Source organism: Cynocephalus volans, chromosome 12 (genome assembly GCF_027409185.1).
Source record: "Cynocephalus volans isolate mCynVol1 chromosome 12, mCynVol1.pri, whole genome shotgun sequence".
Lineage (NCBI taxonomy): Eukaryota > Metazoa > Chordata > Mammalia > Dermoptera > Cynocephalidae > Cynocephalus > Cynocephalus volans.
Genome location: NC_084471.1, coordinates 54,281,635 through 54,308,970, shown reverse-complemented (window position 1 = coordinate 54,308,970; position 27,336 = coordinate 54,281,635). Strand labels below are relative to the sequence as shown.

Here is a 27,336-nt window from a genome sequence, read left to right as displayed (position 1 = left end):
AGGATACAAGAAGATGGAAAGATATTCCATGCTCTTGGATTGGAAGAATCAACATAGTGAAAATGTCCATACTACCCAAAGTGATATACAAATTCAATGCAATCCCCATCAAAATTCCAAAGACATTTTTCTCAGAAATGGAAAAAACTATTCAGACATTTATATGGAACAATAAAAGACCACGAATAGCCAAAGCAATGCTCAGCAAAAAAAATAAAGCTGGAGGCATAACACTACCTGACTTTAAGCTATACTACAAAGCTATAATAACCAAAACAGTATGGTACTGGCATAAAAACAGACACACTGACCAATGGAATAGAATAGAGAATCCAGAAATCAACCCACACACTTACTGCCATCTGATCTTTGACAAAGGCACCAAGCCTATTCACTGGGGAAGGGACTGCCTCTTCAGCAAGTGGTGCTGGGATAACTGGATATCGATATGCAGGAGAATGAAACTAGATCCATACCTCTCACCGTATACTAAAATCAACTCAAAATGGATTAAGGATTTAAATATACACCCTGAGACAATAAAACTTCTTAAAGAAAACATAGGGGAAACACTTCAGGAAATAGGACTGGGCACAGACTTCATGAATACGACCCCAAAAGCACGGGCAACCAAAGGAAAAATAAACAAATGGGATTATATCAAACTAAAAAGCTTCTGCACAGCAAAAGAAACAATTAAAAGAGTTAAAAGACAACCAACAGAGTGGGAGAAAATATTTGCAAAATATACATCTGACAAAGGATTAATATCCAGAATATATAAGGAACTCAAACAACTTTACAAGAAGAAAACAAGCAACCCAATTAAAAAATGGGCAAAAGAGCTAAGTAGGCATTTCTCTAAGGAAGATATCCAAATGGCCAGCAGACATATGAAAAAATGCTCAACATCACTCAGCATCCGGGAAATGCAAATCAAAACCACATTGAGATACCATCTAACCCCAGTTAGGATGGCTAAAATCCAAAAGACTATGAACGATAAATGCTGGCGAGGCTGCGGAGAAAAAGGAACTCTCATACATTGTTGGTGGGACTGCAAAATGGTGCAGCCTCTATGGAAAATGGTATGGAGGTTCCTTAAACAATTGCGGATAGATCTACCATACGACCCAGCCATCCCACTGTTGGGAATATACCCAGAGGAATGGAAATCATCAAGTCGAAGGTATACCTGTTCCCCAATGTTTATCGCAGCACTCTTTACAATAGCCAAGAGTTGGAACCAGCCCAAATGCCCATCATCAGATGAGTGGATACGGAAAATGTGGTACATCTACACAATGGAATACTACTCAGCTATAAAAACGAATGAAATACTGCCATTTGCAACAACATGGATGGACCTCGAGAGAATTATATTAAGTGAAACAAGTCAGGCACAGAAAGAGAAATACCACATGTTCTCACTTATTGGTGGGAGCTAAAAATTAATATATAAATTCACACACACACATACACACATACACACACAAACGGGGGGGGGGAAGAAGATATAACAACCACAATTATTTGAAGTTGATACAACAAACAAACAGAAAGGACATGGTTGGGGGGGAGGGGGGGAGGGAGAAGGGAGGGAGGTTTTGGTGATGGGGAGCATTAATCAGCTACAATGTATATCGACAAAATAAAATTAAAAAATAAAAATAAAAATAAAAATAAAAAAAAAAAACAAAAAACAAAAAAAAACAACAACAACAAAAAAAAAAAAAAAAAAAAAAAAACATTTATTGTTTCATTCACCTGCTATAATTTCTCTCAGTCTTCTGTGGTACAGCACCAGATTTGTGAGGCCCATTTGAGTTTAATCCTAGGTTTAACACTACATAATCTGTGTGACTTTGGATAATTAACTGAATTAACTTCTTCAAGACACAGTTACATCATCTGTAAAAATTAAGGATAATAATGCATGTGTCATAGAGTTGTTGTGACGATTACAGTTAATAAAATGTGTAAAGTGCCTTGCACACCACTTGGCAGATATTAACTGCACAAATTAATGTTAGTTCTCTCCTTCTGTACTTCTTTTTGGGTTAATCCCAGAGCACATTGATGTCATCTACGATGCTTAATTAGTTTCCTAGTTGATGTGAAAAATTACTTTCTTTACTTCACCAGAGAAAGCTAGAGAAAAGGCTTTTAAGCCAAAACATTAAATTATTTATATGCCCTCAGAACTTTAAGTTAGCGTTTGCTTCTATGTAGGATGAAGTGAGGTTGTCTCCAAGGGAAAGTTGTAACAGAGAGAAAGAGAAGGGAGGGTAGAAGGAGGGAGCCAGACAGCTTTCTGGTTTATCATTAGATTTTCACGTGTCGTTCCACTTACTTAGCTTTAAGTGTTGTGAACGATTTCAATATTACCCTACCTGCAATATTAGATTATCGACACCACTATGGATCAAATTTTATAATCTATAACTAATGAATCCATATCTTGGGCAAGGTATTCAAAAAGCATCTACACATAGAACATCTGAACTATACAAATTATGAAAATCAAATTAATTTTGTTTTTTTTCCCCACGGGTGGCATATTTAATATTCCTGCCAAGTGATATCATCAGCTTGAGCGACCAAACTAAAACCTCTCTGAAGCCCTCGTATGCCCTCCCAAGTGTGAGAATTCTGCTGGGAAGGCTGGCAAGCTTTCACTCTAATTTTGTTTGGATAGTAAGACTTAAGGGAAACAGATTTCACAAGGTGACTGTACCTCTCAGCAAAAAACTATCTTTTAAGGAACTCAACAGACACATTAAAGTTAAGGAAATCACCTCTGAGAAATAAGAGGTCCAAGAGTGAGCCAAAGCAGGTCTCCACTGTCTGAGACATTGCAGGTACCTTCTGTAGCAAAACTTCAAAGGACTCACCAGAAGCAGGCAACTGACACTGGTGAACCAACATGCACAAGGCAAAGGCCAGTGCAATTTGATGTAGTTTTGTGATTGCGCTATTTTAGAGCTTTAGTACTTGAATCAAGTATTATGAATTAATCATAACCATGCCTTCCCAATCTCTGAAAGAGTGTGTGTGGCTTAGTAGTTTTTTTTTTTTTTAAACCTCTTGAGAGCCACAAACTTAAATATGTCAGAATGAAAGTCTCCGGTAAGCTGAAAATGTAAAGTCTCTATTCTCTGCTTGTTCAAAGATACGATGCTTATCTGAAGCCACACCTAGGAGTTTCTTAGAGAATCTCCCTTTTACCAACATCTACAAGGCTCAGGCTCTGTGTAAATATTTGGAAGACATAGAATATGGCGGGGGTTGGACAGTGAATATGAAGTATACAAGAGATTTACACTCCCAATTAGCAGCAACAGCTGTAACAAAAGAGAGGCTGGGATTCCTCAAATAATCTCCAGAACACCAAGCTTTCGACCAGCCAAGATACCACAGAAGGGCACCTTTCAAAAGCCAAATTACTAGGGACTTCTATTATGAAGACTCCTATGTGCTGCTTTGCTAAAACAAGGATCTTCTAAAACAGGTAGGGGGACGCAGGTTGACACAGGCCACTTTGTAATCTAATGTCAGTACTTCCCAGTCCTCGAAGAACTGGAGAGAAATAATTTGTTGCTTGTGTACCAGTGTACTTTCTTTGGGAAAGTCTCGTATGAGTATAGTCCTTCAAAGTCTGAATCTCCAGATTAAAATTTACCATTAAATTCTGGAGCTATGGTGTTCCTGAATCACTGAAAATTGCTAATGAAAATTTGAGCAGAAAATCAACTATTAATGTGGGCAAACAGGTCATTACCCAAAAACCCTTCCATGTGGCATCCTGGGATTCAGGCACCATGATGATTTTACCTACACCTGGAGGAAATGCTTCTTTAAGGGAAGGAAAAGAAAGAAAAGGAAAGGGAAGGAAAGGGAGGGGAAGGGAAGGGCAGGGAAAGGGAGAGGAGAGGGGAGGGGAGGGAAGAAAGAATGAATGAGAATATCGCAACATAAATATGAATTGCTTAGTTAAGCCTTTACTACATCTTTCACAACTACCTTTGGAGTTCTTCAAGAAAGAGTAAATATTTACTCCCAATTTAGATAAATCACAGGGCACACATTGCTTTTAAGCTGTCTGCATTTCATTCATCCAATCAATATTTAATGTACAGCTTTTTGTGTGTGTGTGCACACACTGTGTACACACAGTGGTAAAAAGATACATAATGCCCCTGTCCTTTCCCATCTGGTGCTTCCAGTTTAGTGGTTTAGTGAAGGAGACTGATATATTAGCTCACCAACACATCAATATTATAATTGCCATAATTACTGTGAAGGAAAAGAAAGGGTTCCCTGGGGGAGTAAACCAGTGAGACCTAGTTTAAATATGTAGGGTGTCTGGGAAGTTAGTTTTCTCTGAGAAAGTGACATTTAGGCTGAGACTTTATTTATTTATTGGCAGCTGGCCGGTATGGCGATCCAACACTTGACCTTGGTGTTGTAAGGCTGTGCTAGGCTGAGACTTTAAAGGGTATGTACGAAATAGCTGGGTAAAGAATGCATGTTTGTACCTGTGAGGGGTTAGAGAATCACTTCTTAGGCAGAGGAAACAGAACTTGCAAAGTCCCTGAGGGCAAGAAGAGCTTAAAAAAAAAAAAAGCCTTAGGAATCAGAGGGAAGATCAGAGGGAAGAGAGCATCTGGGAAACTGGAAAGTTGAGACAGATGATGCAGTCCTGAAGACAGAGCATGGCACAGATTTAGTGGCATGACATGGAATGAAAGTGACAGGATTCGATTTATGCTATATGAAATCCTGTGTGAGTATGGATTTGAATAGAAGTAGCCTGAGAGTGCAGGTAGACACAAGCTGGGAGGTGACAGCAGTTCTGGGGAGAGAGACAGCCTCTGTGCAGAAGAAGCAGGGACAAGGGTATGGACAGCAAGCATGGAGAGCAGGGGGCTGACTGCAGAGGGGAGAGTCAGGCTCCTGTGTGAGGGCTGCTGTAAGTGGCTGGGGAAGTAAAGGCTGCCACAGGCTTTCGGTTTGAGAACTGCTCAAAGCGGGGCACTAGTGCCTGAGATGGGGAGGTGGGGAGGAAAAGTCAAGAGCTCACTTCTAAACATTCAGCTTTAAGAATTATCATATAGATGTTGCATCAAAATTGCTCTGAATGGTTAAGCTGACTTTTAGCAAAGGTTCTAGAATTAGGCATAACAGTCTGAATTCTGGCTCTGTTATTTTCTATCTAGTCAAGCTACTTTATTTTCTCTGCTTCCTCAAATCAGTACACTAAGCCCTATCTCAAGATAAAAATATAATGAGATAATCTTTACAAAATTCCTTAACCATTATAGTTACTTAGTAAATGGAAGTTACTGCAATCTGCTAATGGCACTATATGTTAGAGAAACGACTGAGTTCTGACTGACATTTATAAACTGTGTCAGACAGGCAGAACATGTACTTTATTTTTTTATTTTTTAATTTTGTTTAAAAGATGACTGGTGAGGGGATCTTAACCCTTGACTTGGTGTTAGCACCACGCTCTCCCGAGCGCGCCACGGGCTTGGCCCTAGATTTCTTATTTTTAAAACCAGCCTAATACCCTCCTTTTCTACATCACAAAGTATATAAAAACAATAATTACAATTCCAACATCTTTGACTTAGTCTGGAACATAGAGACTCCACTGATAAGTGATGAGAAGTCTTGGAATGAAAAGTTGTTTGTACGACAAGGAAGAGAAAATTAGGAATATTTACATTCTATGACTACAGGAGCTCTGTGAAAAACAACACTGTGAAGGGAATAGTAAATTGGGGGAAAAGTATTATTTAAGATAGTCTCATGTATGTTCACTGAGAAGGAACAAAAACTTCCCTATGATATTCAAATGTTAATACAAAGTTCTAGAAATGCAGCCTTCAACATAATATTAAATGTACGATGACCATGAAACCCTGTATTTTTGTTGAGGAAATGGGATTTGTTCACTTAAGTTGCAAATGAATTCCCTAGCCTTGTGTGAACTATCACTGTAGAAGTCACGTAGCTTCTTCCATTAATCAGAAAGTGCCAGATTCCCATGTCAACACGGACCTTTCAGCCTTTACCAAAAAACCAGAGGTACCCTGTTTTCCTTAACAGGTTACTATAAGGATAAAATAGGATAAAGATTGTGAAAGTATGCTATAAACTAAAAGTGCTTTAAATACATGAGAAATTATTTTGAATATTATTAAATTTGAGAGAAAGACAGGCTCAATATCAAATACTCTTCTATTTTTTGTTCACTCATTTATTCAATCAACCAAGAAATAAATAATATATTTTGTGTAGAAGGCACTACAGAGGATACCTTATGGCTATGAAACAGCCCCTGTCCTCAAGGAGTTTATAATCTCATAGAGGAGAGATAGTCACATACACAAATAACTAGGCCACTATATCAAATGGGGTAAAGACTATAAAGGCATACAAAAAAGGCATTATGGAAGTCAAGAGAATAGAGGGATTATTTTCAGTTGGGTTTACCAGGCCTAAATTTAAGAAATAGGATAAATTTGAAAGTCTATAATAGCAGAGTGAGAAAGCTCATGCAGCAACAATAACAACAACAACAAAACCACAATAAAAGCAGATTTTAAAAATTTGTGTGCCAGGAATGTGCCAGGTACTTTAAATGTACTAACAATTTTAATCATCATGACAACTAAAGGAAGGAGCTAATACAACTAATCCGCATTGGATAGATAGGGTAGTTGAGGCTTAGAAAGACCCTCATCTAGTAAGTTGCAGCACCAGGAATCAAACCTGGGTCTTCTCAGTCACTGCACTATGTTGTCTTCAGGTGAGATGAAAGTTGTGAGTAAACATGGTAAAACCTCGGTCACAAATCATTGTGTCCAGTTTGGCTGAAGCACAACAAAAAACAAACCTAAAGAGGTAGGTCAGGGAAAGCTTGTGTAGAGTCTTAGTGCAAGACTAAAGACTTTGGTGTTTATTTTATAGCTAACAGAGAGATGCCCAAATAGAAATGATGGTGGAAACTGTGGGAGCGAATGTCAGTGTTGTGAGAGCATGCTTTCAGAGATGGGATAAATAAAGAGATTGAGGGAAGAATTTTGGAGTGGGCCCCTTGCATTTTACTTGTTTTAAAATAAAATAATTCTGTAGGTGAGGGGGTCTGTATAATAGCCAATCACTTGATGTTCCTTGTGAACAACTCCATTAGATGTTACAGTGATTTCGAGTGGGATTAACTCTGAGCCAATGGGGCCCTAGAGATTGGATGAAAGTCTGCTGGCTTTTCCATGTCCTATTTCACTGCTATCAACACAACACCTTCAGGTGATAGGAACTAGGGGCTACAAAAAGAGGACGTTCAGTACTGGCATGTTCTCACGGAATTTTACTATAAAAGTATGATCTCAATCTACTACTGAGAATTCACAATAGAAAAATTTTTCATTCATCTTAAAAGTAAACTGGAGGGCCTTTACCAAAATGCTCTCACCTCCTGACCTCAAGACAGACTTAGGGCAGTTCTATCATTATAATTGTGGTTATGAAGCCTGTGTGATATATAAGAACCAAGAGGCAGGGTGACTACAGTAAGTATTATTGTACTGAGCAACTGCACTCACCTGAGTGATCTGACAGGGATATCTGGTAGCCATTTTCAGTGTCAAAGCCACAGAGACAAGTAGTAATATAGATTATTCCCTTGGTAGCATGACTGTTGGAGTTAACCCGATATTCTAGCACTCATTAGTATATCAGAAATAATCCTGAAAAAATAATAATTTTACCATATACCAGGCACTGAAGTAAATGCTGTAGGACAAAGATAGCCAAAATATGGAGAAAAGAGACAGAAGAGTTTCATGCCTGACAGGGAATCTTGTAGTTTTCTGTTTCTTTGGAAGTTATATCCTGTAGTTACATAGAATAACAATTAATGGGAAGTATAAAAAGGAGTAATTTTTCCCCAGTGAAAGACTGCTTGGAGCTCACTTTACAACAAGGAATATAAAATTATTATCTAACCACAGAGAGAAGTAATTTTAACTAGTACTTTGGTAACACTCTACAAAAGATGGCCCCAAACTGACCTATCATCAATAGAAGTATTTTTTTGCTATTCCCCTCAAAGGAAAAGCCATTCTCCTCTAACTAATACATGTACATGACCTCAAAGAAACTAATCACTCCAAGATTCACCCCTCCCACCCAGAGTTCAGTCAGTTTTACATCTTTCTAAAATATACTACATTAAAGGGCTAATTTTCCCCTTAAAAGACATGTTTAATTTTAGAAGCATTATATATAATCTGAAAATGAGGTAATTTTAACCAACTTTCCATTGATTTAGTAAATGTCTCAATGCCAAGATCAAAATCCTTGCAGATAATGGCTTCACAGCAGCATGTTAGCCTTATGTCTACTCTAGGAATTCTGGGAAATAAACTTTGGGAAATTTGAAACTGTCAGAGGGACTGCTAGGTTTGATGTGATTAGGAAGGGAAATGACCAACTTTCTTTTTTATTTAATTTTTTATTTTTTCCCAACTTTCTTTTTTAGATAGTGCTTTTAGCTATAACCACTTAAATTCGTTTCAAGTTAAATGTTACTTTAAACCTTTTTTAATTATAGCATTTTTGTTTTTGATTTATGGTTACATCAATGAAAAAACCAGTGATGATAACTTCTCACATCTTTTAAGAGAATTTACTAAATTCAAAGAAACAGAAAAGTAGAGCTGGAAGGACCTCTGAGATGATGCAGTCTGGTCTCCTCACGTTACAAGTGAACAGTAGTGTTCCAAAAGATTTAAAAGACCCTCTGATTCTATTGCAATGGATAGCACCTAAAATATAATCAATTGAGGCCTTAGTGAAAAATTATATATTAAATTATCAATCCATGTTACTTGTATTCTGATACCACCACCCATCACTTTAGCACATAATATAATACGAAGTTTCTAGAAGGAGCTCCAGAATGATATTCTCCAGTATTTCATATTCTTACTTTAGTGTTATTAAGATATTTACAGACTATATTTACAGATATATAGAGACTATCCAAACTATTTAGAGACCCAGAAACTAACAATTAACTTATTAAAGATAAGCCATCAAGATATACATCTGCTCCCAAGCCCAAGGAAACAACCAGGGTGCTACAAACTTGAGGCAGCAGCAGCTCACTAGGGAAAGGAGTGGGGCAACCAATGGTGGCTCAGAAGAGTGTAGGCCCTGCTAGTGCGAATGCTCTTAATAATAAGAGCAGCTCAGCTCTTACCTCTGGTACTCTGCCAAAAATATCCACATTCTTCCAAAGAGTCCCCAAATACCTATTTTGGGAAATATGAGGTTGTATATAGAAGAATGTGTACCACCTGGAACAGAACTTCCAGTAGGGACCTAATTTCCAGGAGCCTAGATAAGTGAGACTGTCTCAGAGCTGGGCTGGCTGAAACAGAAAGGTCATAGGGCAGAGCAGGCATCACAAGTCCAAATGCCCAAGGGGACAGGCATGCTGTGGACTTGCTGTAAGGCTTTGGTGTCAGGGAAAAGATGTGGACAAACTAGAGAGAGCATCCCCGATCCAAAGAGGCAGCCTGAGAGTCAACTCAAGCCAATGGGTACATGAAGGAATGTGGGCTTAGTGATGTCAAATTATTAAGAGTAACCAGATATTTAGATTTATTCTAAATGAAAAGCTCTTATTTTTAAATGTTGAAAATTAATTTCAACTTCTCAAAAGCACTATGGAAATCAAGGAATACATGTTCCATGGCTATGCTCTCCAGTTGTTGCCTTTCTAAGAAGGTATAAAAATTGTGGATTAATGTGTATGGTCGTGGAAAAAAACAGGTAAGCTCCAGTTACAGTGAAAAGATGACAACAAAGTGTTTTATTACTCAGAGTTATCAGATAGATAAGCCTTTAAAACTGAATTACCTGTGGACTAGTTCTTTGGTCTAGTGGCTAGAGTATCACTCGGCTCTCTAAGTGAGTGTGAAATGGTAACAAGACACATTTGCAGTTGTATGTACCTGTAAGGCTCAGGTAGATGGTATAAGTGACCACAGTGCTCTTTTCCACTGAGCTTGGCTCAAACTTCAAAATCCTTCTCATTGTAGTGCTTCAGATGAACATCGGTTAATCAGAGATGATATAAAAAACAGAAAATTACTGACTCTTCCTATCCTAGATGAACCTCATATATAATATATATAGTTTTGAGATACTGTATCAGTTCATATGTTTAAGAACATTTAAAGAAAGATGATATAAGGTGCAACAGTTAGATATGGAGATAAAAGGAAATCCCAAAAGGTACTCATTCATTCATTCAAAAAATATTATTGAGAGTTTACTTTATAACAGGCACTTTGCTTGTTACTAGAGGTGGTATAACTGACCACCTCTAAACAGTTGTTTAGACCTTTAATTGCTGGTATTTATTTTCTAGTCTGTTCCTGTCTCTCTTGATTTTGGTAGACATTCCTTAAGGTGGGCAGAATTTCTGTACTTGCCCTCCAAAAATTTTATATCTTAACCCCTGGATTCTATGAATGTGATGATATATCACTCCCATGATCATATGGCACAGATCACATGGCACAGTTGACGTTAAAATTGTGCAGTACATGCATGTATTGAAACAACATACTATTGCCCACAAATATGTAAAAGTAACTGTTAAAGTATTTTGAATAATAAAAAAAAGAAAAATGGGGGATTATCTGGGTGGACCTAATCTAATCAAATGAGTCTTTAAAGGTAGAGAACTTCTCCAGCTAGTGGTAGAAGAGGAAGTCAGAGAGATTTGAAATGTGAGAAGGACTCAATACACCATTACTCACTGGCAGGTGGAGGGGGCCATATGAGAAGGAATGCGGATGGCCTCTGGGAACAGAATGGCCTCGGGCTGACAGCCAGCAAGAAAATGGGGACCTCGGACCTCCAACCCTAAGGAACTGAATTCTGCCAACAACCTGCATTAGCTTGGAAGCAGATTCTTTCCCAAAGCCTCTAAAAAAGAGTTTAGCCTGCTGACACCTTGACTTTAGCCTTATGAGACCTTGAGCAGAGAACCCAGCCAAGCCTGCCTGGACTTCTACAGAACTGAGATAATAAATGGGCATTGTTTAAGCCATTAAGTTTGTGGTATTTTGCCATACAGCAATATGTAACAAGTACAGTCCTAAAACCCAATGTCAACATTGATGTGAACATTGGAGAACAAACTAGATGAAATTTTACACCCTCTACCACTCTTATGTGTGACTAATTCTTGAGGAAATTTGCCAAAAGTAACCTAACAACATTTATTGGAATGTTATAGCTTATATCTACCAATTTTTGCATTTATTTTGCATTCAGTACTAGGGTTAGTTTGCAACTCATAACTAACAAAAGGGTTCGTATATGCAATACATAAAGAAATTATAGAAACTAGTAACAATAATAGAGTTGCCCAATAGAAAAAAATAAATCAAAAGACTTCAGCCCACATATGTCAAAAAACATCCATATGGTCAATAATAGAAAGATGCTCAACATCCTTATTCATCTGGGAAATATACATCAAAACCACAAGGAAGTACCACCACACATCCATCAGAATGGTTAACATAAAAAAGATTGACAATATGAAGTGCTGGTGAGGATGTGAAGGAAGAAATATTGTTAGTGGGAGTTCCAACAGTACAACCACTTTGAAAAATTTTTGGCAGTCTCTATCAAAGCTGAGCACACGAATAACTTATGGCCTGGCATTTCCACTCCTAGATATAACCTGATAGAAATGCATACATATGTTCACCAAAAGACATACATTAGAATGTTCCTAATAGCATTATTTATAGAAGTCTCAAACTGGGCAATATCCAAATGCTCATTAATAAGCAAGTACCCAAACTGTGATCTATTCACACCACTTAATACTGTACAACGAGAAGGGATGAACTACTGCTACGGGCAACATGAATACATCTCATAAACATAATGTTGGGCAAAAAGAACCCATGTACCAAAGAAACATACCGTATGATCCCAGTTATATATAGTTTAAAGCCTAGCAAAACAAATCTCTGGTTTAGGAAGTCAAGATATGAGTTACATTTGGGGATGGGAAGGAATAGTGATTGGGAGGAGGGACACTGGGGCTTTTGGTGATGATGGTTATGTTCTGTTTTGAAAATTAAATAAGCTGTACAAATAAGATTTCAGCACTTTTATATTTGTGTGTTATACTGAAATACAAAAGTAAATTAAAAAGCATACCCTATTCTAATGTAGTAATGTAAAAGTAAATTGAAAAGCATAGCCTTTTCTAATTTACGGTAACTCTTTCCTTACCCACCTATCTCTACAAACATATAAGTGGCTCTGAGTTTGAATATATAAAAGGAATGAGGTAGATGGAAATAAGAGCATTCTACAAAAGTTTATTTTTTAAGATTAAAAAAAGGAGAGCATATAAGAAAATCTAACTTTTATATTAGAAAAATAACCTTCTAAATAAAAGGCTGCTGCATTTAAAAATTATAGACTTCTTTTAACGCAGGAAACTCTTTGGACTTTCTTTTATGATATTTTCTGTGAAGAGGAGGTTATGCTGGTGACCCACAGGAAGCACGTGTGTCATGTTATAAATACTCTAGCAGCCCATGAAAAACTCAGTTTCCAGTTCATTAAGATTATTTGTAAGAAATAGATTTAAAACATAAATAGTGGCCAATTTGCTCTTGGGACTAGTGACTGGGAAGTCACTGGTGGTAATTTTATATCTTGATCTTGATATTCCAAAAAACTAAAATGCAAAGTACAGCCAGGATTCAGTTGTGATAATGTCAATAAAACTTTAGATTGCAAAGCAGCTAATAATCTCTTCTGAAGACTCATAACATTCAAATCCATCCCTGATAAAATAATTACTTGAAAATTACTATTTTGTGTTTGTTCAAAATTGAATGCTTATAAGTAAGGATTATCCATATAGCTGGGCAAAGATGTAATTCCCTAGGGTGTTTCTAAGGAAAGGATAAAATTTTTCTCAGCATCCTTGGTTTTGCATGCTGACATTGTCCAGGTGTACAAAAGGAAAGGTATGAAAATGAGCAGAGAAAGTAATAGCTAAGGGGAGAGTCAGACTGACAGGAATTCAGAAAACACCATAGGTAGATTAAGCAGCATTGTGATTTAAAGATTCAGAATGTCATTCTGCAATGTAAGATGAAAGGATGAAGTAACTTCATTCTAAACCTACAGCACAAACACTGATGTTTTGCTACATTCTAGACACACCCACTTAACGATGACTGGTCATAAGAAAAACTAATCTATGGGTGAACACATTGTTTAATACACAATTATCATTAAGTGCTTTCTATGCATGTCTGAAGGCTTCCTATGAGGTGGTATGGAAATAAGCAAATAAAGGGGATTAGCAGTGTTCCCTGGAGTGTGGAACCTAGTGACACATAGATAACTAAGGCAAAGCAAAATGTAATCTTAAGAGTTGCCAAGAAAGTGCTACAGAGTACGCTCCTCTCTCTCTCAAACAAAGGAAAATGAGAGATTGGGTGATCCAAATAAGATCAGGATTGGTGAGGACGGTGCATTTGACCTGGGTCTATACATATGTAGCATGTTTTTGAAAGGTCTGTGCATGGGAATACCAGATATTAGGCACAATAGTGTGAAAGCTCAGACATTGGGGAGAAACATTTTAGTTATCTTTTCCTCTCTATTATCAACTACGATAATTTGTTGGTTACATTTGAAATATACTAAGATCACTATAGACATTAACTTTTTCTTAGTGAGAAAGCTTGTTTAGATCACACGACATATGAACCTTGTTTAAGAATTCATGTTTACTGACTGCCTGCTATGGCTCTTCCCAGTGAAGAAAGTTATAAAATAAATAATTATTAGAGAATCATGTAAAACAAAAAAACCCAGAGCATGTTACAAGTCAGTACAGATTTGGCATAATCTGTCACACCTCTTGACTATAACACTGGCCTAAGGATTGATACTTAGAACAATGTTCCTGAGATAACTGTGTGCTCCTCCACCAAAGACTCAAGGATCTAATTTAATATACATTCTCAGGAAATATTTTCTCAAAGGTCTGAGCAAGATAAGTAGTCTGATGAACTTTTAGAAAATAAAATTTTCCAGAACACCTTATTCCCCAAATATTCTTTCTAGCAAGGTTGTTGTCACAGAATAAAGCATCAGCTGCATATTAATCTAGGGAAACTGGAGACCTGATTTTTGTTTATGAAAGTGGGGCATGAACAAGGCCAACTTTAACTTCCTGGTAGTCGATAACAGTCTAGTTCTGAGAAGCACCTTACATACATTCGCTCAATCCTTTCATCAGTCCTGTGAGAAGTACTGTACTCCTCCCTATTTTAGTGATGGCAAAATTTAAGCTTGGAGAGGTTAAGTAATTTGTCCAAAGTCAACAGGTAGCCAAGATTCAAAACCAAGTTTGTCTGATTTCGAAAGGCACTGTATTTTACTGCAGTCATTGTTTTCAGAACTTTCCCTCCTTAAATGATCATGCTTTCCTTATGTCACTTTTCCAACACCTGGGCTCTCAGACCCAACCATTTGATAATACATTTCGACAATATTGAAGTGAGGGTTTTTTCCTCCTATAAATATTTTAAATACTATGTTCACATTTATTGAGACCATATGATATGTCAAGCAACCACATGCATTAACCTTTTTGCTCCTCACAGCAAGTTGTGAGTGTGGTAGTATAATTACCACTATTTTACACAGGAGACATCTGGCCTCCATGACTCTACACTCTGCCTTTGTTCTCTGTCTCTATCACTGGATTGTCCTTCTCAATGTATGTTACAGGTTCCTCTTCTCCTTCCTGACATAATTATTGGATGGCCCCAGAGCTCAGTTCTCTTTTCTGTCCAAGCTCACTCCTCTAACATGGCTCATACAGCCCTGTGGTTTTAAGGTTCATCTCAGTGATGATGATTTAGAAATTTATATCTCTTGCCCTAGCCTCTGTACTGAACTTCAGGCTAAAATACTCAACTTGAATGACTTAACATAACCAAAATTGAACTCTTAATTTTTCCTCAAACCTATTCTTCCTGCAGACTTCCTTCTTTCAAGAAATTTTCCTTAAAATGTTAACACAGATTAAATTCAAATTTAGGTAATAAAATTGATAGTTTCAACAGCTTTCTTAAACAGACCACCAAATTTGCTAAAATTTATGATCTGAGATTTACTGAAAAATATATCTCATTCCAGGGTTGCGATATTGATATCTATGTTGTACGCACCCACACACAGACACGTACACATACGCATACACATTTTGTAAGAAATAATTTCTGTCCTTTGCAATAATATATAAATAAGTGAAAGCATTAAAAATAAAATTAAAAAGACAAGCATGTCCCACGGGAAAATGAAAAGGTTCTCCACATAATTATTCATCCAGGAAATGTACATTAAATTTATAATGCAATATCACTACATACCCATCAGAATGGCTAGAATGAAACAGACTGAGAATACCAAGTGCTGGTGAGGATGGTAAGCAAAAGAAACTCTCATATAATATTAGTGGGAATGTAATATTTAATATCTACTTATGTCTTAAAATGGGACCTACTATTTTCTTTGTTAGCCCAATATCATCTACTTTGAGGAACTGCCATTTCTCTGTCTCATTCTGTTGAGGCTGTTCAACATACATTCTTGCCTTTTCTACGTAAGTTATATAGAGTGACTATATCCCTGAACACAGTGACTAGCAGAGTGGTCAGCATTTGCCCCAGGCTAAGTCATTAAGAATTCTGTAGGGGAGATGCAGTTTTGTTTCTTTCTCTGGCATTGCAAACTCTCAAGGTAATACACACTTGTGGCTGCTAGGGCCAACTTGCCATGACATAAGAAGAGCCTTTCTCAGGCAAGGAGATCTCAGAGACAGAACTCCTAGGACACTGAACTTGTGTCTGAAGCCAAGACACACCTTGGCCTCTCCATTTTTATGGGCTAATAAATTCTTTTCTTAAGCTAGTCTAAATTGAGTTTCTGTCATTTGTATTGGACAGTGTCCTTGTATACTACTAAGCTACTGCTCCTCATCTTTCCAATTTAAGATCTTAGGTTTTCTGTTGAAATTTTACATCAATTTAGCTTTATCCAAGAGTGATGAAAGGGTATCTGAATGGAAGTGAATAAATAAACTTTAGGGAAAATAAACTACGGAAATAATTCTTTTTTTACAAAAAATTGACGACTAATGTTCTTAATATATAGATAGTTAATACGTGCCAATAAACAAAAACTAAGAGCACCTCCAATAGAAAAGTGAATAAAGGACATAAACAGACAATAGAAAATGAAAATGGCTAGTATTCATATGAAAAAATATTCACCCGCACTAGAAATTTTTTTTAAAAGTAAATTAAAATTAATATAATTTTCATCTAACAAATAAAATATATTTAAAATGATAATATTTAATATTGACAAGCTCTAGCGAGACAGATATATGTGAAATATTGCTGGTAGTAATATAAAACAGCACAATCTTCATGAAGGACAGTTTGGAATTGTCCTTCAAATATTTTAAAAACAAATTCACCCTTGTGTTAACGAAATCAGAAATACAAAGATTTGGATAAAAGGATATTTGTTCTAGTTACACATAATAGCGAAATGGTTAATTAAATGCAGAATTTATTTTTGGGTGTGATATGAAGTGATTTTATTTTTTCCCATCATGACTAGTTCAACCCTTCCCCACTGATGATGACTACACCTCTGCTTCCATATCTGCAGTAGCCTATTTCTAGGCATTCTATCTGTTTCCATTAGTTTCTTTATTACCCCCATGCTAATATTACATAGACAAATAGGCACAATTTTAGAATGAGGAGATATTGGGTAGAATAAGCTTCTTTGTCTTCATATTGTTTCAAAAACATTTTGGCTGTTTTTCCCTTCTCCCTTTTGTAACTCCATGTACATTTTAAAAACAACTTATTGAGGTAAACTCAAAGATTCTTTTTCTGAAATTCTGAAAAGAATTGAATTTATGAATGCATTTGAGAGAAATGACAGCTTTTAGATATTAAAACTTCTCATCCAAGAACATGATCTAGGTCTTCAGGTACTCGTATTTAAGTATTCTTTTATATACATGCATATGCATATCTATATCTATGTTTATAATGGGTTCCTACAACTTTTGCTAGATTTATTTCTTATACTCATAGGATCCTTATGATTTTATAGTTATTCTAAAAGGTATCTTAAAATTTTAACTTTCTGTTTTTGGCTGGAATACAGAAAGGCACCTGATTTTTATAAACCGATCTTATATCAAGCAAACTTGAGGAACTCTTTAGTAAGTTTCCTTTTTGATAGACAACTTTTCTCTACATTAGGGGGCTGAGTAGGAACTCTAGGGTGTGAAATCTGTCAGGTATTATTCAGAATGTGAGAGTGAGTTGAAAAGAAGGCAGACAGGGCGGGTCACCCCATTCCCTCCTGACCCTGGCAATGCTGAAATGTGGAGGGCTCTCCTCTGAAACGGTATCCATCCCAATGGGAGAGCCCTTGTCTCTGTAACGTGAAATATTCAGGACTTAAAGGCTATTGTCCTCAGTTTAAGAGCTGGTTCCTTTAAGCCTTTGGGTTTTAACTGAACTGTGACCTCTTCACTGACTACTCTGTTTAAAGCACCTGCCAACCCTCCCTTGTGTCTACCCTTACTCCCTATTATAGAATACTGTTCATGACCTTTATGGCAATGATCAAATTTTATGAGTTTATTTGTTAGGTAACGCTCTTGTTTACTGTCTGTCCTTCTCACCCATTGCAAGCATCATAGTGCAGGGACCAGGTCTGTTTTGTTTACCTCTGTATTCCTGGTATCTGACATTTAGCTCAATAAACGTTTGTAGACTGAATGAATGACTTAAATATGTCAAACACCTGTTTCAATTTTTAATGTTAACAATCTATTTATCCCATCATTTAAAATATATCCTACTTGTATAATCTCACTTTTTCTTCATAATTGCCATTTACAATAGTCCCCATTTGACAAGCAAGGCACATGGTCCAAATTAATAGCTAAAAGTCAGTAGAGTTGGATGACAGAATCCAAATCATCTAACTCAAAATCTAGTTCAAAAATCATATAACAAAAGAAAGAGAGAGAGAAAAGAGGGAAGGAGAGAGAGAAGAAAGGAGAGAGGAAGACAGGAGGGAGGAAATAATTCATTTGTGAACTTTCATATCAAGGGCATATCACACCATTTATCCTGCTAAGAGCTTAAATCTCATACATTAAGCCCGTTAGAAAACCTCATACCTCCCTAAGGCATTTCAAACCAGCAAACAGATTAAGAGTACTCTCAAACGACACTGTCTCTATGAGTCACACAGAATGGGAAATATAGGAGTTTGTAGTTACAGAATAAGTCTCTTTTTCTCTGCTACATTTCACCAACATAAAACCAGCTGATAAAGCCAGGTCACATAATCAAGTCCGGTAATTGCAAGGAGTACACTTATAACACGATTCAAGTTTCAATTTCAAGTTCCAATTCATTCTCTCATAATTTTTCTGCCTTAGTCAACATTACACAAAACTTAGGCTCTCTAAACATTTAAAATCCACATGAAACTATCTTGACAGTTTTCCTGTCGGTCTGAGTATAGAAAGAGAGTTACTTTCTATTAGAATCATTGTTTAAAGAAAGCATACTGCATTCAACTTTTTATTTTCATCATTGATACTACATGTCCCCTTTCTTTTCCTTATCCTTAAATATGATGATGAAATAAATGGTCACTCCTATTAATTCGGATTAGCTGGCTTACCACTGTGAAGTTACAAGAACGAAAGGTCTCCATGGAGTAAAAGAAAAAGTACCAGCCCTTAAGTTAATAATACTATTTTTGTGATTTGGAGGGGAAAATACTTTGCTGTTAAAAAGGGTGATCCATATAGAAGAACTGACTGCTAGGTGACACACTTGGACAGAATGAGACTCAATTATGGAAACTATCGACATGAGAACTATACATCGCTGAAAAGTACTACTCCTTCCTGAACTCAAACAGAGTAAAATGACATAGCATTGATGAAATTCTGCCTGTTACAGGAGGGCATAACAATATGTACAATAAATCCAAAGTTGTTTATCAGGGATGGACAGTGACATGCACTGGAGCATAGAGATCACACCCTCAGGACTCCGACGTACCCATGACGGAGACATCATATTCTATCAGCAGCGTTGCTTCTTGTCCGCATTGTTTAAGAATACTCATGGCTTCAGCATGTGTGGTTCCAAGAAGCCGAATTCCATCCACACTGAGTAACCTATCGCCAGGTTTGATTGTGCCCTCTCTGAAGAAAGAATAAAGACATTTAGCATAATAGGGCTTAGCATTACAGTCACTTAGCCAAAGTCGTTCTTTCATGTACATTCTGCCATCCATCCCGTCTGCATTCTTTTTAAGCATCAAGTGTGACAGTAAGATTGTAAAGAGGTAACCCTGAACAGAAAATTGCTGTAATATGAAAGTCAGTAATGAGAAAATAACTACACATTAGCAAATAACCTCATTACCCAAAGTTAACCCCAAGAGTACAAAAGTAAGAAATACACATTTTCCCTTTCCTAGGTTTTTTGCCTAAATATCTAAAATTGATTTATTAGAGCCCAGGAAATAATATTCACCTATTTTCCCAAAGTCAGATAAGCAGAAAAGCCTGTTAATTTCATTCAATTTATTACCAGCAAACCCAAGCAGGATAGGGAGTGCTGGTGAGAAATTTCCCTGGTCTGTAAATTTCCCTACTGATTTATAAGGCCATTTGGTAGTCATTAAATTGACTCAGCCTCACATTCCTGGGAAGAGGCAGGCAAATACTATTCTCCCTGCTGTGACCACAGACACTCAAGGCACTGGGAGACAATGACTCAGGACATTAGTGACACCACAAAGGTAGAGCCATGTTGGCCTCCAGCTTTCACCGTCCCTGCCTCAGGGAAGGACACAGAGATAAGAAAATTAAAAGGCATGATTGCAAATTTAAGATTTGGAAAGAATAAAAATGAACTCTTAAATAAACATCTTTCACCTAGTATTTTGAGTATTTTGACTCAAAATTTTTATCTTAAACTCTCAGATTTTCTTTAGTCCTAAATTTGTGAGTCCTAAACTCACAAATTTGTAGCCTATTTTTGACACTTCTGTCAACTCCAATCCTAAATGGTAGTAAGAAATGAAAATATTCTAATTTGTTTCAGAAAGTATAATTCTCAAGAGAAGACTGAGACGTGAGAAAGGCGGAATTTTTGACTTGTGTTATCCTCCTCAAAGGCAAATACACTTTAGCACAGTGAGAAGCCAGTGTCTTCCTATTTTATTTTTTATGAAACATCATCTTTCTTAAAAGTTAGTTAACAGTTAGACCTTTGAAGAAAAATAGACCTGAATTCCTCTCTAGTTCTTCCACTTACTGGCTGGCAAGTCCCTTAATCATACAGGGCCTCAGTCCTGTCCTCTGTAAATAGGGATAAAGAGATCTCATTTACAGGGCGGCTATAGAATAAAATAGGATAATGTCTGCCGAGCACTTAGACCAGTTCCTGGCACAAAGTAAGTGCTTAATAAACTGAAGTTATTATTATTTCTATCTCTTAAAAGAAGTTTAAAGTCTGTGCTGGTCTGAAACATAAAGACAGAAGTAATCGGTGCATTTTCCTCCTATGTTTCAACACCATCTGATGGCAGCAGTTGTGTTCTCTCCTCATTATGGAGTGAACTTTTGCTGTGGGAAACTGATGCAGAAATAAGCATCTCAGAGACACCTAAGCCGTGAGTGACTCGGGACCCCACAAGGTTTATGATAGGAAAGATGAAGGCGTTTGTGCTTCAGGTATTCGAATTAGCAAAGAAGAGAAATGCAAGGAAGAGAAAACTCTGGAGACTGGCAAAATTTCTTCCATTTTACTCAAAGTCACTTCCATTCTGATATACACTGTCACCAGCAAAAGGTAATGCCAGCAGTGGTAAGGGTGCTGATCATACTAAGAATCTGACCACCACCACCTATTTCTCCAGGTTCGGAAATTAGCAATTGGAGAGGATGCATTTCAAGGGTCTGTTTTAAAAGAGCCAGCTGCCTCTTATAAGTGACTCCCACATGACAGGCCCCTGCAAGAGACTACACATCTCCAATCTTTGGTAAGATTGAATAACCCTGAAAGGTAGGTATTATTATCTACGTTTTCAATGGAGGAAACTGAATTTGGAACTAAGTCACTTGCCAAAGATAGTGTAGTAAATGTAGAATCTGGAGGCAAACCTTATTTTTTCTGATCCATAAGCCAAACCTCTTCAGTTTTCACATTCTAACATATTTATTTACTTATGTGGAGCTATGGCTAATGTCGCAATCCTGCCACTGTTGCCAATTGTGGTGCTCTTTTACCTGCCCGTAATCCTGCACTGGCTGGGCCAATTGTCGAGCTAGGGCTGGGTCTGGAGCTCACATACCCCTCAAGCCCGTTCCAGGCTGGGTCATAAACCCTTCACATGCCAGGCTGCGTCACCAGACCCCTCACATGCCAGGCTGGGTTACCAGACCCCTTACACACAGGTCTATGAGATAGGTAACTGGCCAAAAGTGTCCTTGGAAGTCATAGGTTGGAAGGCATGGCCATATGCCCCGTGGCCACCCAAGGCAGTAAACTCCAGCCAAGGTGGCGGTGCCATGCAGGTGCAGTAACTCCACGCACACACAACCTGCCCACAAAGAATGCTGCACCACCCCCAACTTGCCCCGAGGTGAGGGGGCCTGATTAAATTATTCTATTTTCCCAACTACTTAATATCTATCTTTTACTATGAATTTATAACTCATCAATTTCTGCGCCAAAGTCTTCTGCTCCATTTCCTCTGTTTTGGATAGTGTCACAGACAGATGACATTTACCTGTCAGCAGGCCCTCCAGGACGAACACACGTTATCACAACTGGACGAGATTTATTCCTATCATCGTGTGCACCCCCTAGCAAAGAAAAGGAATACAGCTTCAAAATGCTTTCATTGTGCTATTAATTCACTTAACAAAATGCCTGCTGAGAAACTCAAGTGTATTTGTTGATGTATGAAGGAAAACACGTAAAATTTTCCTTCTGGCATATAATAACCTTAAAGTCACTTTATGTGAAATATGTTTTTGAAGTCACCATTTCTTCACCTCCCAATGAATATATGGCTGTAATCAGGGTGACATATGAGTGTACTTCAAAAGGTTCATGGGAAGATTCATATTATCTTTTAATTCAATTTTTCCATGAACTTTTAAAGTAACTTCATGTAAAATATTTAACAACTAGTATGGCAAGGGGATCAACTAATTACAAGTACTGGCCCATGAGAACAATTGCTGGTTATAAACAAAGTGCAGGTGTGTATACCTGCTGCCAATCAACCTGGGCTATAATGCAGGTAAGTCAGTAGGTCTACAATCTGACATAAGGAAAGCAAAAACTAAAGTTAAAAAAAAAAAATTAGGTATTAAAAAAGCAAGCAAGCAAGAAATAATTCAAGGTGCTAAAGTGGCCCCATTAAAACTGGGGCGTTTGAAAAAATTTGGGCAAATTTGGCAGACTGTGTCAAGCTAACTGCAGTACTTACATGGGATTTTAATTTTCTTTTTAAAATATTGATTGATTTTATTAAATATATAAAGTCAGATCAAATAATTTCCAGTGCTTCTTTTCAAAGTACATTTTATTTTTCTGTATATAAAAGCATGACATTTTGTTGTAAAAAATTTGAAAAATACAGAAAAGTATAAAGAAATTAATAAAAATAATTCATAATCTCTCAGCTAGGAATAACCTTTATTAAATACTTTGTGTATTCAATTTCAGACTTTTTTCTATGCATTTTAAAAATTGAGATTATTATACATGTATGTGTGTGTGTATACCTCGTATTCCATTAATTATCCATTATGACATTTTTTATAATTCATTAAATAGTCTTTGAAGGCCCTCTTTAAAAGCTGCTTAGTGTTTCCTTATATGTTGATTTTTCATTTAATGAAACCCTTACTGTTAGACTTTTGGACTGATTACAGTTTTTCAAGATTATAAAAAATCTTCATAAATATTGGAGGACATCTGAGACTACAGTCTTTGGATAAATTCCTAAAAGGGAACAGATTTGACAATAAAAATGAAACATATTTAAGGCTTTGATAGATATTGAAAAATTACCCTCAAAAAGTTTATACACATTATTTTTTCTCTCATATGGATAGGGGGTAGTGATCTCCCCCATATCCTCTTTAATATTACTATTACTTTTGTTAAAATCTTTGCTAATTTAATAGGCTAAATTTGGTTTTGTACGTTTATTTTACTTTTTATTTCTTTGATTACTACTGAGGTTTGATATGGTTTCAACTGTTTATTAATCATTTGTATTTTTTGTAATTATTTATGTTCTTTGATAAATTTGGCACTGAGATCTCTTATTATTTTAATATCTTTATTCATTAAAGAAAAAACTTTTCACCTGTAATTTGTATTGGATGTCCTTCCATTTTGTAGATTCCTTCCACTTTTATTTATTTTTATTTATTTATTTTTTATATTTAGAATAAAGTTTAATTCACTGAAATGAAACAGCTGAAAGTGCATCTTTTGATTTTGATTTTCTATAAGGAAAATTTCTCCACAAGGATTTTTGGAAATATAGAAGCTTCAAGATGGGAGGTGAGTTATTGTAAATTTTCTTTTTATTCCCAAACCCCTTTGTACAACCTCTTTATCTGCGCTCCCCCAGCCTCTGCTTAAGATCCACTAGTGTTGGCCACTTACAAGATCGAGGCAGCTCACTCCACATTTGAACATCTAGGGGTGTTAGGAATTCTTCCTATTATTTAACTGGTATCTACAGTCCTTCATCTTTCATCCACTGGTTCTTGTTTTATTATCTAGAGCAGTAAAACAAAACTGTATGCTCTCTTCCATGAAAAAGTTTTTCTGAAAGTTGAAAACAGTGATTATATGCCTGCTATGTCTCCTCTTCCTAAGGCTGAACATCTCCAATATCCTTAAATATTCTTCACGTGACTTGATTTCGTGTATCTGATAAATATGAATGCTACTGTCAACTATTGCTTCCTTAATGCTTGCCTGGTAGAACAGACTGACACTTACCAAACTTGGAACAGGCAGAGAGGTCAACTTAAAGAATCTAGCCTAAGAGAAAAATTAAAAGGCATTCACAGTTTGTGATGAAGGCAGATGCTTCTTTTATGCTTATTTCTTTTACAAGTGATATATGTATTCAGTCTGGCTGATTGGTAGAAGCTCCATTTCAGTATTTTATTCTTCTTTCAGTTTGATAGCTTCTTTACTTAAAATTGGAAATTTACCACTTTCTCAGAAAAATTTTTTTAAATAAAAATGACAATAATTTACATCAGATGCTTACCCATACATATGGGAATATTATTTAGTAATTTCTCTTTTGGAAGATGATCGTAAAAAGATAGGTTTGATTTAAAAGAGAATGTGGGCCAAAGACAGCAAGAAACCTTTCCATAATTTTGGTTTGCAGGTCCAAATTTAAATATATATATATATAACAGTGAATGCATGTTAAAGTTTCAGATAGTTCTAAATGTCTTGATATGCAGCATTTTATCATTATTTGTAATGAACCAAGTTTAGTGTATGATTCACTTGAATTGTAGAAGTTTGGAGCCTCAAGGCAGTAGAGAGATGACTTAGAGACCAGTGATACTCTCAGTCTTGTCTGCACAGTCGCAACACCTGGGATACTTTCTGAAACTATCTTCCAGGGCCACAGTGCAGAGCAAATCTGAGTCTCAGGCAGCACATGTTACATGAGTAGAATGACCTACAATTTTACAGTTGAGAATGACCAGATAGAAAAACTTTCCTAGTCAAAACTGAAAAGCAATTTTCAGTGGCAGAGTGCTTTTCCTATTAGCCCAACTCATCTCCTTTAGCTTGGTAACAAGGGAATTAACTGAAATTTAACTTTCCAAGGTTTAGGCCAGTCATCATTTTTCATTCTATGAGTGTAAAATTCTATTGTTTGGGGAGTCAAGGTTTTAGAACCTGTGATTTACAGCATTAGAAATATAATTCTACTCATAAGCTTGTTTTAATGTTCAAAGTTCCATTCTAACAGGTTAAGAAGAAATTCTCCAGTACTAAATGAATATGTTCCACCTGCAAAATTTTCCCCTCTTTCCTGGTTGTTCTGGTATTTTCCATTGATCTAAGTTTAGATCAAATCCCACCTATGCCAAAATGTCTTATCTGTCATAATTATATTTACAAACAGTACTTTCTCATTCTGACTAACCAATGATTCCTAAGAGATGAGTGATGGCCACCTTTGAGCAGGGAAGACCCTGCAGATGGGCCTCAAGCTTATCTAAAAATACGTCCTTTTTTGATTCTTATTGAGAAATTTATGCAAAATTCCACAAACTTTTATGTTCAACTATTGTACAAAGGGAGTTATTAAAGCCTACAAAAATGTGGTGCTCAGAAACTAAAATTGGTTCATTATTACTAAGATTTTTAAATCAGTATAATACTAAGAAGTCTGATGTCCACACAAATCTAGGCAACATTTATTCATTCATTCATTCATTTGTTCATTCATTCATTCATTGCCTACAATGTATAAGGCAGTATTCTAGGCTCATATTACAAAACTCCTACTATGCATGCACACAAACGCTTGAAATTCCTGCAAATTGTGGAAAGGATGTTTTGTTAACATTACATCATCAGTTGTCTTGAGGTGGTTATGGATTTCAATTACTTCTATTCTTTTTATTTCTTAATGATAAATGACTATTGGTTTAGCTCCTTCATTAGCAATTTGATTTGCTATTGATTAACCATACAGTAACTAGTGATGAATATTTGCAACAGCAATATTTTTTGCTGCGGCTTTTCAATAATAAGGCTTGCATGCATGTGATTCAAGAGCACCTCTCTTTCACATCTATATTGCAAAAATGGATTTATATATACCATACTTCAACCTAAAGTTATTTGTATGGTGACTTTTCATTATATTTGCCAAGTTATTTTAAACAAAAATTGGGGACTGGGTTAGGATAAATGATCTTGGGGTCTGTTGCTCCAACAAAAAATAGGCCTTGGTCAGAAAAATATAATAACTACTAGTCTAAACCAGTCAATGAGTTCCTACTTCCTAGTCCTCTCTACTACTCACTTGAGCACTTTATCAACTTATGTCTTAAATTCACTGTAGGTCAGGGTCATGTCTTATGAGTCTATAGTACTTGTCCCTATGCTGACATGATGACATGTGCTTAATAAATATTTGATTGATGGATTTGCAAAATGATTGGCACACAAAGGAACCTAGGGCTTAAAGCTCAGTCACTTAAGACAAGTGAATACATCTCTTTTATTCTTTGATGCACATATATTTATTGAGATGTTTAATTAATTTTAATTAATGTTTTGATAATTTTGATAGAATTTTGGCTCTGTTAAAGTATAAACTGTTTAGGTAAAAACAAAAAAATCAAGATACGTGAAATGTTAAAAAATTCCTAATACTTACGTAGTTCCCTGTTGAACCTCATTGTCATACTAGGAGTTGAGAGTTATTAATGTAGGTATAGTCTTTAAGGGATGAAATTGCTAATAAGAAAAATAATAAAGGCCAGAATTACAGCTTAGAATTAATGGTTTTATAGACAAGTTGGAGTAACCTGAAATCTTTATTATCAATGCCATCCCGTATTAAGATGTGTTGAGCTGATGCACACAGATACTCAAGGGATTAGATTATCTTCAATCCATTTTTAGAAAGCTACAATACAAAATGGATTTCTCAAAAAATTAATTTAAACAAAGTTGCTTAATCCTAGTGTATTAAATCAAATCAAGCTATACTCATCAACATTTTTGATTCAGTAACATAGAAAAGTATAAGATGGAAGGCAAAAGACATGCTGAAGAGAGACAAATCAGGAGGATGACTGAATTGACAAGGCTTACGAACAGTGGCGTCTTGCCCTGTATTAATGGACTAAAAATAAAGCCGGATCATTTAGACTTCACTTTATTCTTATTCACTGTTTTTATATTTTAAAGAAGAGTGGGGACGAATACTAAAAGTGACTTTACACAGTGGAAACATCAGTTTTTGAAGATGACTTTCTAGTTCACTTCCAATATTTCACTGGCAAATTTTCTAAGTGTATCTGATGGTTCATGC

The 27,336-nt window shown here is 36.3% G+C and overlaps 1 protein-coding gene across 5 annotated transcripts in view; it reads right to left on the bottom strand.

The window, feature by feature from the left end:
- GRIP1 (glutamate receptor interacting protein 1) overlaps positions 1 to 27,336 on the bottom strand; it is a 396,854-nt gene that overhangs the window by 118,108 nt on the left and 251,410 nt on the right. For all 5 annotated transcript variants that reach the window (XM_063074588.1, XM_063074591.1, XM_063074593.1 and 2 more), the window contains exons 6-7: positions 22,009 to 22,084; positions 19,266 to 19,411 (exon numbers count right to left, since the gene is read on the bottom strand). In XM_063074588.1, the coding sequence (XP_062930658.1) occupies positions 19,266 to 19,411; positions 22,009 to 22,084 (222 nt within the window). The remainder of the gene's footprint in view (positions 1 to 19,265; positions 19,412 to 22,008; positions 22,085 to 27,336) is intronic.